Raw genomic sequence first — 16625 nt, forward strand, 5'->3', positions numbered from 1 at the left:
TTTTTAACTCAAAATGCTCATGCTATACTTGCAATAAGAAATACAAATAGGCCGGATGCGGTGGCTCAAGTCTGTAATCCCAGCACTTTGGGAGGCCGAGGCGGGTGGATCACGAGATCGGGAGATCGAGACCATCCTGGCTAACACGGTGAAACCCCGTGCCTACTAAAAATACAAAAAATTAGCCAGGCGTGGCAGCGGGCAGCAACTTGGGAGGCTGAGGCAGGAGAATGGCATGAACCCGGGAGGCGGAGATTGCAGTGAGCCGAGATCACACCACTGCACTCTAGCCTGGGCAACAGAGCTAGACTCCGTCTCAAATTAAAAAAAAAAACAAATACAATATTTTCTATTTTTTATATTAACTGGCATGTCTTTCACGCAGCAAATCCAGTTCAGACCAGGCACACGTCATGTGCTCAGCCGCCGCATGTGGTGAGTGACAGAGACCATCCTGCATGTGTGTGCACTTTTTACTGCCTTTTTCTTGACCACAGATTCTACCCCCCGTTTCTCTGTGTATGCGGTGATTATTTGCTGAATATTACACATTGTGGGTAACTTGTTGAGCACACTCAGGATCCCTAACCTCCCTCTGAAGCTTTCCAGCTCTTGTTTTAGCAGTTAGCACAGGCACGGCTGGGTCATCGTGACATGGGCAGGCTTGGTTGGATTCGCTGTTGGTGTGAATCTGTGGAGAGCTCCCATCCTGCACCCACTTGGGTCTCCCCCTCCTGGACGTGGTAAGATGGCCATGCTCCGCCCACACCTGAGCTCTCTCTGATCTCCCCCTCCCGGACATGGTAGGACGGCCATGCTCCGCCACACCTGAGCTCTCTCTGATCTCCCCCTCCCGGACATGGTAGGATGGCCATGCTCCGCCACACCTGAGCTCTCTCTGATCTCCCCCCCTCCTGGACGTGGTAGGGTGGCCATGCTCCGCCACACCTGAGCTCTCTCCGAGCTCCGCCTTCTGGATGTGGTAGGATGGCCATACTCCGCCCACACCTGAACTCTCGGCACCACGGTCTGCAGGTATTCTCCAGAGGGCAAGTGTACTGTGGGTGCATCTCATTCATTCTCCTGCCCTCGCCCTCAGGTTCTGGCTGGTACAGCTGTGGTCACAGACTAAAAACAGCCACCTCATTCGTTTTGTGCAGTTTTACAGTTGTTTAGGGCAGATGGGTGATTTGGGTCCCTGTTCTCTCATCATGGCTAGAAGTAGTTTTGGCAAATTATTCTTTTATCTTTACATTCGGAAACTAAAGGAAAGTTTCACCCATAGAATACTAGCGTTGCGACAATCCTAATGAGAGTTTCTCCAGAAACTAGGATCCAGGTCAGCAGCCAGTCATTTCATAGAAGATAAACTTCAAGAACATTCTCTGAAGGGCAATGAAACTGAGTAAGATCTAACCACTGTTACCAACAACCAAGAAAAATAGGTAAGAAAATGCAGCTAAGATTTGGATCAAGTAAGTACGGTAATAAACATGCAAACTATCGCTAAGCACAAATAGGCTGGGAGTAAAAAATTTTTATGACATTGACATTTACGATTTTACAAAACTGCCCCATATGATATATCAAGAGGACTCCTGATGAAAATTTACAAAGGATGCTTTATGGCTTATATAAAACTGTTGGTCAAATCCAAATATTTCACAAAAATAACATTTCAAATAATATTCTTTTATATTTTGCAGACATCTGTACAAGGAGGTTATTCATCACACATGACCCAGTAACATTTGTCAGCGGTTGGATTCAATACGAGAAATAAGCAAATAACCGTAACCGCACTGTTTCTTCCATTTCAAAGTCTTTTCTCTTATACAAAGTGGTCAAGAAAAATGCCCGTTGCCTTACATACTGGTTAGTGCCAAAAATTTGGTTTAAAATATTTCAACCCTTGAAATGTTTTACGTCCATGTTGTTAGTTACACAAAGAACACATACAAATACAATTATTTTGCCATAAGTTTTGGCAAATTATAACCATTAACTAAACAAACAGGAGTAAGCATGTTATTTTTGAGATAGGGTCTTGCTCTGTTGCCCAGGCTGGAGTGCAGTGGCACGATCATGGCTCACTGCACCCTGATCCTCCCACTCCAGCCTCCCGAGCAGCTGGGACCACAGGCACACACCACCATTCCTGGCTGATTTCTGTATGTTTTGCAGGGATGGGCTTTGGAATGTTGCCCAGGCTAGTCTCAAATGCTGGGAACTCAAGCAATCTGCCTGCCTTGGCTTCCCAAACTGCTGAGGTTAGAGGCATGAGCCACCATGCCTGGCCTAATCATTTTTAAAGAGTCTGCATTTATTATCGTTATTTTTTTCTAATTGAGATGGGGGTCTTGCTCTGTTGCCCCGGCTGGAGTGCAGTGGTGCCATCTCAGCTGACAGCAACCTCTGCCTCCCGGGCTCAAGTGATTCTCCCACCTCAGCCTCCCAAGTAGCTGGGACTACAGGTGCACACCACCAGGCTCAGCTAATTTTTTGTACTTTTGGTGAAGACAAGATGTACAAAAGGCATTTCTGTACATTTTGCCATGTTGTCCAGGCTGACCTTGAACCCTTGGGCTCAAGCCATACACCTGCCCTGGGTTCCCAAATTACTGGAGTTATAGGCATGAGCTATCGTGCCCAGTCCTTCATTATGTGCTGTGGCTTAATATTAAAATAAGGAAAGGGAGGAGCCCAAGGGAGCACGTTGGCAGAAAGGGCTCCCTTGTCAACAACTTGCTAGCATGGCATTCACTCCCTTGCCTGGCTGGCACTGCGTTCTTTCGATGAAGAACACGTTATGTGTCAATGAGAAACAGAAACGACATAGGAACACCCTGTCTCTACAAACACTTAAAAATTAGCTGGGTGTGGTGGCGAGCACCTGTGGTCCCAGCTGCTTGAGGTTGAAGTGGGAGGACCGCGTGAGCCCAGGTGGTCACAGCTGCAGTGAGCCAAGAGCTGCCATCATGATGCTGAATTCCAACCTTGGTGACAGAGCAAGACCTTGTCTCAAAACAAAAAGCAACGAAAACCCAAAATGATGCACTCTAAGTTCTGTCCTTTAAATTCCAGTACCTTCATTTGTAAAGGTATGTAAAGGTGAAACTCAGGAGCTGCCTGTAGTAATGTGGACGTACGCTTGACCTCAGCTCTGATCTGAAGCACGTCCTTCTGTCTCACTGCTTGCCAAGACTAAGCTAAATTTCAGAAGTAAAAATACTCCCGAAAATGTTGTACATTTTCAACTATTCGTATTGTACCTTAAGTTTCTTTGGTATTGGAGCAAAAATACTGGGTCATTTAAAGTGATATGTAGCTTCAACGTGGGATGTAAGGTGATTCAGGTCCTTTGAGAAGACAAGCTTGCAACAACGGCATGAATAATGTTGGAATCAAAATCACAGAAACTAAACACCAAATAGCATAGGTTCAATCCGTGTCTCTAACAAGTATCTGGATAACTAAACTTTCTGCTTTACTTGGGTGTGAAGATCATGAAATGTAGTTTATAATTATTTGGGCAGAGAAAAGAGAGAATTGGGGTAGTTATGTAAAATTCAAGATTAAAGAAAAGCAGTATTATATAGCAGAAATATAAATTGGCTATTACCTTCAGTAATTTAGATCAGGGGTTGGCAGGTCCCTGCACCAAATCTGGTCCGTTGTTCTTGTAAATAAAGTTTTATTGGTACACAGTCATACGCACTTGCTGTCACCCATGGCTGAGGGCAGAGTTGAGTGGTTGTGAGAGACCTTATGGCCTGCAGGAACTAAAATACTAGCTGGCACCTTGCAGGCAAAGTTTATGACCTGATTCGGGTAGCTGCCTAAACTGTCCAATTCGCTTGTTCTAAAACAATCCAATAATGTAGCACACTTATCTGAAGATTTGAGAATATGCATGCAACAGCCTAATCAGAAGAAAAGTCCAATTCCACCCATAGGGTTACAAACTCTTCCCTTTTCCCTACAAGGAATTAAATGAATAAAACTGTGTGAGATTTTACTGGTATGTATCATATGTATCAATCTTGATGAAAAGTTAAAAATGTGTATTTATACAGATACATAGTGTTACTTTTCATGCACTGTTTTCGGACTTCTGGTTCACAAAATCTGCATTTCTGCACCATGATTTTGAAGGCAAAAACCCAACTTCTGGGCTAGCGGTCAATTCTGAGGCGCCCAGCATGTTCAGGAGGCAGCGTCGGGGAGCGTGTCCCTTACCTGGAGGGGTGTAGGCGTCCATGGAGGTCTACACGACCAGGGACCTGCGTTTGGAAGGCATAGGCACCGCCATCTTCTGCTCTTTGTGTCTGGCCAGAGCCGCCTGGACAGCTTCCGTGTGGACGTCTGAAATGGAGAGAGCTCAGTCACTCAGTTCTCAGCTTAGGTCCCAGAGGCCAAGCTGCACCCTCCTCTCTGTCCCCGCAGCACGGTTCATCCACCTTCTGAAACTCACCAACAGATGGGTGGGTGAGGAAAGAAAATCAGTGTTTACAGTTCCATAAAGACATTAAAATTTATTCACAGACTTTTAATTATTCATTTTATTACTGTAGAATCCATATCCGCAAGCAAACACTGGGTGTAAACTGCACTGAGATTTTTCTTTTTAGGGTGAATGCACCTTGATCTTTGGAGATTCTTTGTAGGTCACACGTTTGAGCCTCCAAATCCTTTCACTGTACCGTTGAGAGGCGTGTGCACGCCTCGCACCCCAACTCACACAGCCACGGTCGCAGCTCAGCTCAACACCGGCCATGGGCCAGGACTGTGTTGGCTATGGTTATGGTTTGGCTGTGTCCCCACCCAAATCTCAACTTGAATTCTACATCCCAGAATCCCCATGTGTCGTGGGAGGGACTTAGGGAGAGGTAACTGAATCACTGGGTCCCGTCTTTCCTGTGCTATTCTCGTGATAGTGAATAAGTCTCATGAGATCTGATGGCTTATCGGGGTTTCCGCTTTTGCTTCTACCTCGTTTTCTCTTGCTGCTGACATGTAAGAAGTGCCTTTCGCCTCCCACCATGATTCTGAGGCCTCCCCAGCCATGCGGAACCGCAACGCCAACTAAATCTTTTTCTTCCCAGTTTCGGGTATGTCTTTATCAGCAGCATGGAAATGGACTAAAACAACCATTAGGACATTTTGTGGCTATTAACCCATTACATTAATTCCACACATTCACTGAATGCCTTCTCTGTAAGTCCTTACGGGTTGGGGTCGCAGTGGTGATAAGGCAGACAGTCTCATGGCATCTCACGCAGGCCACTTCTTAAGGGATGAGACAAGTGATAGATGGGCTAGAGAATTAAAGCAGAGACAGATGCAGCAGCAACTCCAAACTGTGAAGCCAGGGAAGAACCCTCTTAACACAGAATCGGAACAACAGGAATGAAACATACCGGCTGTCAAGACGAGAATCTTCGAGACACAGGCAAAAATCCGCTCAAAGGCCCTAAACTGTCAGTGAGAACGGTGTTAGCAGAATAAAACCACCACCACCAAAAATGGCCAGCGTGAGTGAAGACGAGTTGGGGCAGTTTTCTCTGAAGCTGCGAGAATGATCCCACTGAAAGAGAATCAGACGTGGCTTTCTGGCTTAAAACCCCCAAGCTGCCACCTGAGACAGGACCCAGACCCTCAGCATCACGCCCACAAGCAGCTCATCGCACTGCTTGGTCTTGTCAGCCTTTGTGCACACTTCTCTCCCTAACTAGATAAAGAGCCTGGTCATCTGGCCACTATTTCTAATTCCCAGGTCAAAAACCATTATGTGACTGACTTGGCTCATGGCCGAAAACTGAAGGGATCAATGAGGTGACAGTCCACTCACTTCCACAAATCGCTTTTTGTTTTGCATATTCTCCGTTTTAAACTTTTTGGATGTAATTTCAAAGACACAGAAAATCTGCAAGACCAGCGTAGTGAATTTCCACATAACTTACCAGGCTCAACTTAGGCCCAACTGCTCCTATCTTACATCACTGCTTTCCCCCCTCCCCCATGAATTTTCTAAGTCAAATGAAAATAAATATCAGATACTATATCCTTCCATACCTAAATGTTTCAATGTATTTCCTAAACACAAGGATATGCTCTCACATTCACTTTCCTCAAGATCCGGAAATTTAACTGTCATATACAAAGTTCACTTTCAAATGCTGTCAACTGTCTCCATAATTTTCTTACTTTGTCTTCTTCTACGATCCAATCCAGGATGATGAATTGATTTGTCATGTGATTTTTACCCGTCCAGCATCCAAGTTTCTCAGGTTTTGTGTTTCCTGAAATTGGAAATGTTAAAGAATACAGGTCAGTTATTTCACAGCTTGTCCTTTATTTTGGTATCTTCCGGACTAGACTCAGGAGTATGCATTTTAGCAGGGACACCGCAGAAGTCTGTCTTACGTGACAATGTTAACATCGGCAACTCAGTGAAGGTGGTGCTTAAGTGCCTCCAAAGCAAAGATGCTACTTCTCGCGTTGAAATTAAGATTTGGGAGGAGACACCCTGACACTATGTGCATATTCTGTTTTCCATGAATTCTCCACTACTAGTTTTAGCATCCACTGATTTCCTGTCATTCCTTCTAAATCATTAGATCTTCCATATTCACTGAAAAATAATTTTATCTTTCAGCATTCATTTACATATGTCCATATATACTCACGGAGTCTGGCTTCGTGGGTTATGATTCATAGTTACAATGGTTTGTTCTGTTGCTCAACTGGTCCCAGATTTGACACCGGATTCCCCAGCCCTTAGACCAGGGCTCCTTCTAGTGAAGAACGGAGTTTGGAAGCTAAGAGTGGGCACCGGGTGCTGCTGGGCATTGCCGGCAAGTAGAACACACACACGCATGTACACGCATGTGCACCCACACCCATCCACAGGCACTTCTATCCCTGTCTACATCTGTCGGGAGCCACCAGCTGATACTTGTACCTCCTGCTGCAACCTAATCCCACGTGATCCATTCCAGGCTTTGGCCTTTTCTTATTTCTACCTCTTACCAAGAAAGAAACCTGGCACCTGCAGCACTCAATATATTCACTGATTTATTAAGCTTATTTGCTTAAGTCTGGAGATACAGAAATGCTTTCAGAATTGCTATCTAATACCACGGTGAAAAATCTATCGAGTTCAGTGCTCATTTGTAATTATTTTTTCATTGTTTTTTTGGAAGGTAGGGAGTACAAAGTATACACAGTGAAATGTTCAGATCTTGAGTACACTTGGCGCATTTCGATAAATGGAAATCTATTACCCTAATCAAATCTTTTGCATCAAAGTTCCCACAAGTCCCCTCCCAGTCAATCCCAGCCCTCAAGAGACAGCCACTGTTCATTCTCGAGGAGTGTTCTTGGCGCTCTTCCGTCACCCGAGACTCGCATAGATTCTCCGTTGTCACGTGGACTCCACGGCGTGGTGTTCACTCTCTGCTCAGTTCAAGGCTCCTGGAACTCATCCCCGTTGTCTGTTTTGGTTTCAGCATTTTGTACGTTTTTCCTGCTGGGAACTAGGACAATGTATGAATATATCAGAATTTGCTCATGTTTCTCCAGATGAGAGAGATTTATGTTGTTTCCAGTTCTTGGCTATGACAATTTACTCTGGAGATAATGTGCATTCTTTTACAAGGACACACATTTTCTGCTCTCCTTGGTGAACGTCTACAGCATACCTGCTGGGCCATATGGTAAGTGTACACATTTTAAAGAAACTGCCACATTTGCTGAAGTGGCTGTGCCATTTTAAGTCTCCATCAGTCTGAGATCCAGTCTGTCATATCTTCACCAGCACCTGCTACTGTCCTCCCTTCTCCACTCTTGTGAAGGGGAACCTCGCGGGTTTAAGTTGTACTTACCCAATGACTCCCTGGTGAGCACCTCTCATGGGCCACTGGGCATCTGTATACATCTGTTGCGAAGAGTCCATCTTGCATGCTTGCAAAATTCACACCATTTCTGGTTGTTTGTACATTTCCTAAAATGTTCTAAATAAGGCCCTGTGTCTTCTGTACATCAAGCATCTCCCCCTGCTTCCAAGTCTTTATGCCTTTTAGTTCTCCTAACTAACTTCACGGACGAGGGCCCCAGTGTGCACCATGCGAACCTGAAGCACGGAGAATGGCCATGCTCCCGACACCCCTGACTGTGGGCAGAGCTCCCCGGCTGCCACCACCGAGGAGGGGGGTCAGCTCTTGTTTTTCAGGAGTGGCCTTTATCAAACGGAGAAAGTTCCCTTCTGTTCCTGATGTGATAGGAAATTCGTATAAGGACTATTAAATTTCAACAGATGTTTTCCAGTGTCTACCGGGAGGATAAAATGGGTTTTCTGCTTTATTTTTTGTTAATATGGTGAATTACATTGATTTTTGAATGATGAGCCAAATGTGCAATGCAAAACTACAGATCATGAGAACAAACTCTAAGTGTTCATGGTATTCTTATCCCTTTTACATATTTCTGGGTTTGATTTAGTAAGAATTTGTTCAAAGCTTTGGCATCTGTATGTCAACAAGAGTGAAAGGCGTGAGATTTTGCCTCACATGCAAACTAACAAAGGGGGCCAGCACCACCCCAATGCACTGAAAGAGCCAGGACATTTCCAGGCCAGAAACAAAGGGCTTGTCACACACAGTGGGGCAGCAGGACCCACTCACCCCTGTCGATATTCAGGATCACACAGTGGGGCAGCAGGACCCACTCGCCCCGGTCAATACTCAGCAACGTCCTGTATCCCTGTACAACGACAAGATGTTATTTAGGCAAAACAAAATTAACGATCATGTCAAGAACTGCTTACATTTTTCTCTTCTGAGAAAATTTGTTTTTAGCAACCATGGCTCTCAAGGCACTCACTTGCACATTATACATAATACTGCTTGTGGCCAAAGTCATGGTACCTTCCTATTCTTATTTACCAAGAGTTCTGAAAGGTGAGTATTTTAAAGAGAAAAGAGGTATGTGGCTTACCCCAGGCTAAGGAGTGAGTTAGCTGGACAATTCTTGTGAAATATGTGCTTTTTCTAATTAGAAAATCTGAGAACAAGGTATCAGTGTGAGTCTGTTATCTCCATGAAGGAGTGAAATGGATGCTGGGAAATTGAAGGAGCTTCAGAACGGGAATCTCACAACCTCAAATGGGGAGACCAGCAATTGGGAAAGCAGTCACTCTGATTCATGGAGTTTTCGGAGATTCACGTCCACTCCGTCCTGCATTTGAGCGACTTTTCTTCTTGTGATGTGGACCCGATAGAAGAGAGGTCCCACGTAGACATTCGGCATTTGTGAGGGTCTGGCACCGTGACTCACTTCTACAGATTTAACATGTTTGTGTATAAATTACAATGGCTCAACTCTATAAAAACTGATAGCAGTTATGGATCAATTCCCTCATTTCTCACTTGGGCCACACTTCCTGTTTCTGCAAGAACATATCGCTTGGCTAGAAGGCACGATGTTGACATTGAAAGGAAAAAGGACCTTGTATAAAAATGATGTAGAGAATTCTTCTCAAAGGCCACTGGGACACACACTGTGTTGGTGACCAGCTGTCTACCGGCGCGGCAGCGAGAGAGACAGAGCTGCACGCGTGAGCAGTCACAGCTCCCGTGACCCACACCAAGACCCCCAGGGTGATGAAAGGCCAACCAGCAGCCTTGGAACGTACACTTCCTTCCCAAAATAGCTTCCCGAGAAACAACAAACAGTGATAATTGCAGGCATTTCTATGACTGGGAAGCAAGAAACCCTCCCAGTCCTGTTCCTTCTACACCACATCCAGAACAGGCGTACACCCGGTGTAGAAAGCTCCCAAGGCCTGAACAGATCATTCGATTCTAATTCAGACTGACCTAATCTCTGCAGTGCAGTCCTACAAACAGACTTTCCAAAAGTTACCAAACCACTACCTCAAACCTCATGCTTTCTCTGCTTCGAAAGAGGACATGCGGCTCGGTTTATACAGCCACCAGCACACACACAGGGTATTATCTTATTGCCCTTCAGTGCCAAGAAGAATCCTGTGGTCTCTCACAGTAAAAACAAAACCACAGCCACCACAACCCAGCTTTTCAAGTTGCAGGGAGTTTTACAGCCTCTTTCTATGTCGTCTTCCTTTTTGCCCCAAACTGGATATTCTTTTTACTTTCTCCTTATTTCCTGAATATAATTTGATCAATATAATCAAAGTGCTTGTGTTAGAAGCAACTTTACTTAAAAAGAATTCAAAGAACTACATCAAAATATTAAGAGTAGCCATTTCAGGGTGACAAGAGAACAATATATTGTTTTTGTTCATTATTTCCAACATTTGCGAAGTTTTTTGCCTTGAGTGTAGTCACTTTTGCAATCAGAGGTTACAGTGCTTGATGGAATGAGGCCATGAAGCGCACACACCACCGAGTTTCTAACACAGAGCAATCTGTGAGGAAGGATGGAGACACAGGAAAGGTTCATTTTAAAGCAATGCAATTGTTTTTTTCATAAAGGCAAAAGACATTTTTTAAAGTGTTTGTATCATACACAAGTCTGCTAAATTTGGTCAAAAAACAGAGAAAACAGTAACAGAAGAACACTTTAGCCCACAAGGAGACCAGCACACCCAGCTCGAGACCACTCCAGATGAGGCGTGGAGAGTGGTTTCCTCACAGCTGACCCACAGGATCGGGTAACACAAGCAGAAGGGAAACATGGGGACCACAGAGACATCAGACTGTGGACTTCATAGCAAGAGACAGCAACACAAACTAGCGGAGTAATTAAAAACTATGGTAAAAAGAGGTCCACATTCTATTTTAACCTGAAATCAGTGGCACGGGGACCACCACACCACCCTGCAGTTGCCTCCTCCCTCCCCCACACACAGCAGCCTCCTGGGACAACATCCTACTTCCAACTTGCAGTTGCCTCCCGTCCCACCCCCCCACAGTGGCCCCCTACGACATCATCCTACTTCCACCCTGCAGCTGCCTCCCATCCCCAACACACAGCAGCCTCCTGGGACAACCTCCTACTTGCCGGCCACAGCCTGGAGCCCCCAAAGCATGGAGGGGTTTAGCGAGCCACACAGCATTCCCCCTTCACACCTGGGAAGTCAGCCCCTCACTGAAGTGGGTCCTGCGCCCACCAGCTGTGCACGATCAGAGGTGTGAGGTTATGGACCTGGTCACCAACTGTGCAGAGAGGCGTGAGGTCATGGACCTAGTCGCCCGTTGTGCACGATCAGAGGTGTGCAAGGTTCCAGACCTGGTCACCTGCTATGCACAATCAGAGGTGTGAGGTGATGGACCCGGTCACCCGCTGGGTATGAATAGAGGTGTGGGTGGTTAGTGACCTGGTCACCAGCTCTGCACAATCAGAGCCATGCGAAGTTACAGACCTGGTCACCAGCTGCACCCAATCAGAAGCTTTTGAGGTTAGGGACCTGGTCACCTGCTGTGCACAGAAGTGTGAGGTTATGGACCTCGTCACCCGCTGTGCATGATCAGAGGTGGGCCAGGTTAGGGACCATGTGCGTGGTGATGGACCTGATCAGCAGCCAAGACACCTGACGTTTCCAGTGTCATCCCGGCTTCTTTCAAAACTGGAAAAGTCTTCAGATATTTCCCAAAAGCTTGTCCATCTTTGAAAACGATATGCGTGTGCACAGGTGATACCGATGACTGAAGATTGAAGTTTAGAGCATTCCAGCCCCATGCCCATGTCCCATCCCATCTGCGAAAACTTGAGCACAAACATCTCCCTCTCTGAAGCTCCCTGAACCCTGTGGCAGGCCTGAGACTCAGGTCCAGTGTCCTGTCAGTTACACTGAACAAAATGTAATTCAACACTGGCCATGGGCCCTGTGCTTTAAAAACCACATATAAATCTCCCAAAGAACTACAATCTATGAAAGCTTTCATGGCTAGTATTTTAGGAAGACTGATCAGTCTTGACCTAAATCAAAGCCGACACTGCCCAAATTCACTCTAACCCCAGCTTCGTGCACAGGCAGCCATCGCCTGGCCGTCAGGGTGACCAGCAGCCTGGGCACAGACAGGACCAGCGCCGGTCCCTCCCTGCACCTTAAGGGGGCTTCTGAGCTGCTGTCCATGATCAGTGATGGTGACGCCCAGAGCAGCTTTCCGGGAAAGCTGTAAACCTTGCAGGTCCTCACCTCACGAGGATGGCCATGTATAAATCAACCGCCTTTGTTACTGCCCTGCCATTCTCAAAGAGGGGATGGGTTAAACTTCTTTATCCACATGCCCAACACAAGGCACACCTGCTCCAGCACGAGGCTCATCTACTTAATCCCGGGAAACTCACACAACCCACAATCAGAGGCCGCACACAATCAGAGGCCGCGCACAATCCGAGACTGAGCACAATCAGAGAGCACACACAATCAGAGACCACACACAGAGACCCACACAATCAGAGGCCACAAAGAGGCCAGAGGCCACAATCAGAGACTATACACAATCACAGGATGTGCACAATCAGAGGCCATGCACAGTCTCTGCAACCTCATCAGAAACTGTTTCTGACCATTCACCTGAGGCCACCAAGTTTAAATGAGAGGCCCAGGTTTTAAAAGACAGCAGGAGTTCTCTGAAGGCAAACTCCGTGCATTCCACCATCAGCACCATTTGTGCCTGTCACGGTCAGGAAGAACCACAACCACGTCTCGGTGCCCTTGCAGTGCAGGGCGCTGCGTTTCTCCCCCTTTCCAAACCCGCGGCGGCTCCTGGCGACCCAGCGCCTCTGCTCAGCCACACGCCCCCAAGGCCTTCCTCCCTCACCCCACAGGGGAGCTCCCGCAGCCGGGCTATCTGGCTCATCACTCCGATTCAGTCACTTACACCCTCATTCCAGGCTGAAAATCTCTTCTGAAAATATCCAAATCTTACCCACGTCAGGCTCCATCTTTTCCCCAGAGCTCCTCATCCCCTCCAGAGCAGCAGCCCTGGTGCCCGTGCAGCCGGGGCCTGTGGGCAGATCCGTGGGCTCAGAATGCCCAGCCCCTCAGCCCCTCTGTGTGTCCCCTTACTCCCTGCTCCCTGGCGTTAATGCCCTCCGTCTTCGATTTCCTGATAGGCAAAAGGGGGTTAATTCTAAGAGTGCTAACCGAACTGGATCACTTAACACCATGTCGGGCCCAGAATACCCCTTGATCAATGACAGGTATTGCTGCGCTGTTACCATTGCGCTGGGTCCAGGTTTCCTGTGAGCCCTTTAGGCTCTTTGCCGTAAAGGCCACTCAATGGTCCTGTCCAAGCCTGTCTGTGGCAGATGGACAGGTGAGTGGCCGATGCACACGTGTGATGCTGAATGGGATCGTGCAAAGCTGGCCCCGCGTATTGTGGTCAACGTAAGAAAAAAGTCGCCCATGCTTGCTTGCTGCTGCCCTGCGGTGTCCAGAAGGAGCCGCTTAAAGGCAACTGCGCCGCACCTACCTTCTTGGAAGGAGACGGCAAGACCAGATTGGCTGGAGCTGGGAAGTTGTGCCCTACAGATCAGGGCTGCGTAACCCAGGGAAGGCATCACTCGAAACACGTGCTGGAGGGCAGCCAATCCGACCCGACCGTCCACCTCCAGGGTCAGCCATGGGGCTCCACTTGATGTGTCATCCTGATCACCCCTCACAGAGCAAATGAGCCTTTGACTTCAGCCTGTCCTAGGTACAACACCGACTCCCACCTCCCACGTCCTGAACCAGCCTGTTCCGGGGATTGCTGTGGAGGTAGAGGAGCAGGCCCAAGACATCTAGTGGCATTTCCTGGCAAGGACACTCACCATGCTCGACCATAAAACTCGGGTCAACTGGTTTTCGGAGGGACTGTAATTTACTTGTGGCACGCATGGATACTGATTGACCCAGGGAGGGGCACGGAGGAGGCTGAAGGAAAACCCATGGTGACTGCGCCAGGCATTCCCGCACACACCGACATCTTCAGACTAGGGCGGCGTCCTAGTCTTACAATCAAACCGAAAGCCCAGAGAAACTAGGGACCTTGTCCAAGACCAGCAACAGGTATGTGGGCAGCTGGGATTCAACTAAGTCCTTTCCTGGATCCATCCACGCTGCTCCCTGCCCCCACTCCCACCACCCCGCCATGGCCCCCGATAGACACAGCAGGTCTGAACATCAGGCACCCCGCACGCAGAGTACGGAGCAGAGCCGGCTTCCGCAGTGGGATCTCACACACATCCCACTCCCCTTCTTGCCGAATGCCTCGGGACTCTGTGCGGTCAAGTCTGCAGATGTGGCCTCACTCTGCGCTAGGAGATCTGGGTGGCCGGCAGCGTTTTGCAGAGTGCTCCTCCAGACGGGGCTCGTCGGCTGATCCATGAGACACAGGACACCTGAGAGAAGGGCCGACAAACCCCACAAAGTCGCTCCCAACATGGAGAGGAGAGGACCACAGCGGGGCTCTCGCAGTCCACGCTTTGGACAGGTCTTGCTGCAAACTGTGGTGCTCGTCAGGCGCGAGGAAGTTTCCCAGGGCAGGAGCTCTAAGTGACACAGCAAAAGCGACACAGGCGATGCAGCAGGATGTACTTCAGCTCAGGGCTCAGGAACCACGGGGTGCAGCGTGGCCTACAGCAAACCAGACACATCAGAAGCCAATGTCCCACCTTTTACATTCAGTGACATTGAACGGAGGGAGTTATCTGTAGCAATCATCTTCCTGGGGGACCCGTACAGCACGCATGACCACCGACACTGACCACGAGTCCTTCCTAGGTCCTGGGGGCTACCCCACTTTACACGCACGGTTCCATGCACAAATCTACGCGTGGCAGTTGTTAGCCCCAGCTTAGAGATGAGGAAAACGCTGCTGGAAAAGCTAAGTGAGAAAATCAGACTTCAGCACACCTGCCATCTCCAAGACCACTACTGCTCTATGTGCTAGGGTCTCAAGGGTTGGGTGTGTGGCATTTTAAGTGACTAATTGTAGGTGATTTTCTTCTCTCCTACACCTGTTTAGCCTGAACGTGCACGTACATGCTCTGCTGCAGGTGCACTGCCCTATGTAGACCAGCAATGCTCTTTCCTGCCTCGGGTTCTCGTTACTGCCTTCCGGAAAATCTCACCTGCTTTACAGCCAAGCCAGGTAGGCCTGGTCAGCCGCACAGTGAAACTCCTGCAGTGTCAGAGCTAAGTGCTGGCTGAGACTTTAACAGCGAAGACAGTGGAGTAATGGGGATAAACTGAGCAAAACTGTATTGTAACGCAGATGAACGTCTAGAAGCAAAAGAAACTGACACCCCTGAGAGCAGGCGACTGTCTCTTACTATGATGTTAATAGCAGCTTGCTGTTTCCAGTGTCTCCGTGTGCCAGGGTTTCCAGTCAGCGTTTGTGTTTATCTGCTCTTGGGCTACCTCATCAAACCTCTGCAGAGATCAAGGGTATCTAAATTGACCCAGTATCTGCAGGCTGGCTGCTCAGAGGCCGTGGTGTGGAACGGCCAGGACATCGCTTAGTCATACAGGGCACAAGCACGTCCCTTGCCACTCCTGTCTTTCTGTTTCATCAAACCCTCTTTTCTCCTGAATATTGACCATAGCAAAGTCATTAGCCTTCGAGATGCATTTGAAACATCAACTTGCTTTGTTCAAGAGGTTTAAGACACACGTAAGTCTTTCTTGCCATGCTCAACACACACAGCCGGCCATTTCTGAAGTCAGTGTTTCTGGAACAAAAGCCTTGGCCTGCCCCAGTGAACATTCACACTGAGCACACTGTCGCAAGGCTGCTTGGCCAACCAGCAGGGGGCAGGAGAGAGCTGCAGGGGCCACGTGGGGTCCCTGCAAGGGCGCCTCACTCCCTCAGTCAAGCGCGGTGCCTCCTGCCAATCCAGCGGCTTCCTCCAAGGGGAAGAGGCCTCTTCAGCTGCTACTGCACTGATTTCAGACGGCTCAGCCAATGGGGCAACAGATTCAACAGAGTTCTATGTTGTTTAAGGAAAACTTCTGTTACCAGGCAACCTTAGTACCATATTCAACGTAAAATAACCAACAACATTGTTTTCAAAACAACATGCTACTAGTGCCTTATCCTTCAATGCTGCTTAAACACGGAAAAGTATGAGGAAAAAAGAGCATGGCACTTACTTCTTAAAAAATAACACCCCTTCCAGGTTATTTTTACCCCTATCATAAAGACTTAGAACTATGGATTCCCTACAGGAATGTGGAGTGGGGTTGGATCCCCACACTGACCCAGACTCACCCCAGGTCAGTCATCCCCCCACCACGGGGTTCACACCTCTCCAGGCCCTGTCACCTCATCAAGGAAAGGTGGCGTCTCTGAGCTCTCTTCGCAGGAAGCACCCGAACGGGAGCTAGAGACACAGACACACCCACAACTACTTTGAAATCCTAAACATATTTAAGGACTTCATTATTAGCTTTTTAAAACTGTAAGAACAAAGTGACCCTGGTTTTAACCTCTCTGCCACAATAACACCGTGTACATCTGTCTTTTGCTATTTGTTCCTTCTCCAGCAGCTGCTGCCTGGCTGGCCGACTGCAGAAGAACAGCCTCTGGTACTCCCGGGAAGCCCTCGGTAAAAGCGTGAACACCACGATCACGTCTCAGGACGCCGCACAT

The 16625-nt window shown here is 47.9% G+C and overlaps 1 protein-coding gene and 1 long non-coding RNA gene across 36 annotated transcripts in view; one reads left to right on the forward strand and one right to left on the reverse strand.

Annotated features, from left to right (window-relative positions):
* The window catches only part of LOC139361667 (disco-interacting protein 2 homolog C-like), a 173194-nt gene that overhangs the window by 45599 nt on the left and 110970 nt on the right, over positions 1 to 16625 (reverse strand). For 11 of the 35 annotated variants that reach the window (XM_071090451.1, XM_071090448.1, XM_071090449.1 and 8 more), the window contains one exon: positions 4240 to 8763. In XM_071090451.1, the coding sequence (XP_070946552.1) occupies positions 4240 to 4261 (22 nt within the window). In that variant the 5' untranslated portion in view covers positions 4262 to 8763. Of the gene's footprint in view, positions 1 to 4239; positions 10511 to 16625 lie in introns of those variants that run through there. The other 24 variants (XR_011619250.1, XR_011619249.1, XM_071090469.1 and 21 more) reach the window with 13 other exon arrangements.
* LOC139361669 (uncharacterized) lies at positions 1042 to 4553 on the forward strand. Its single transcript, XR_011619251.1, has 2 exons — positions 1042 to 1875; positions 4156 to 4553. It is a non-coding gene; the product is annotated as an uncharacterized lncRNA (long non-coding RNA).

The sequence above is a fragment of the Macaca nemestrina genome, unplaced genomic scaffold (assembly GCF_043159975.1).
Source record: "Macaca nemestrina isolate mMacNem1 unplaced genomic scaffold, mMacNem.hap1 Scaffold_93, whole genome shotgun sequence".
NCBI lineage: Eukaryota > Metazoa > Chordata > Mammalia > Primates > Cercopithecidae > Macaca > Macaca nemestrina.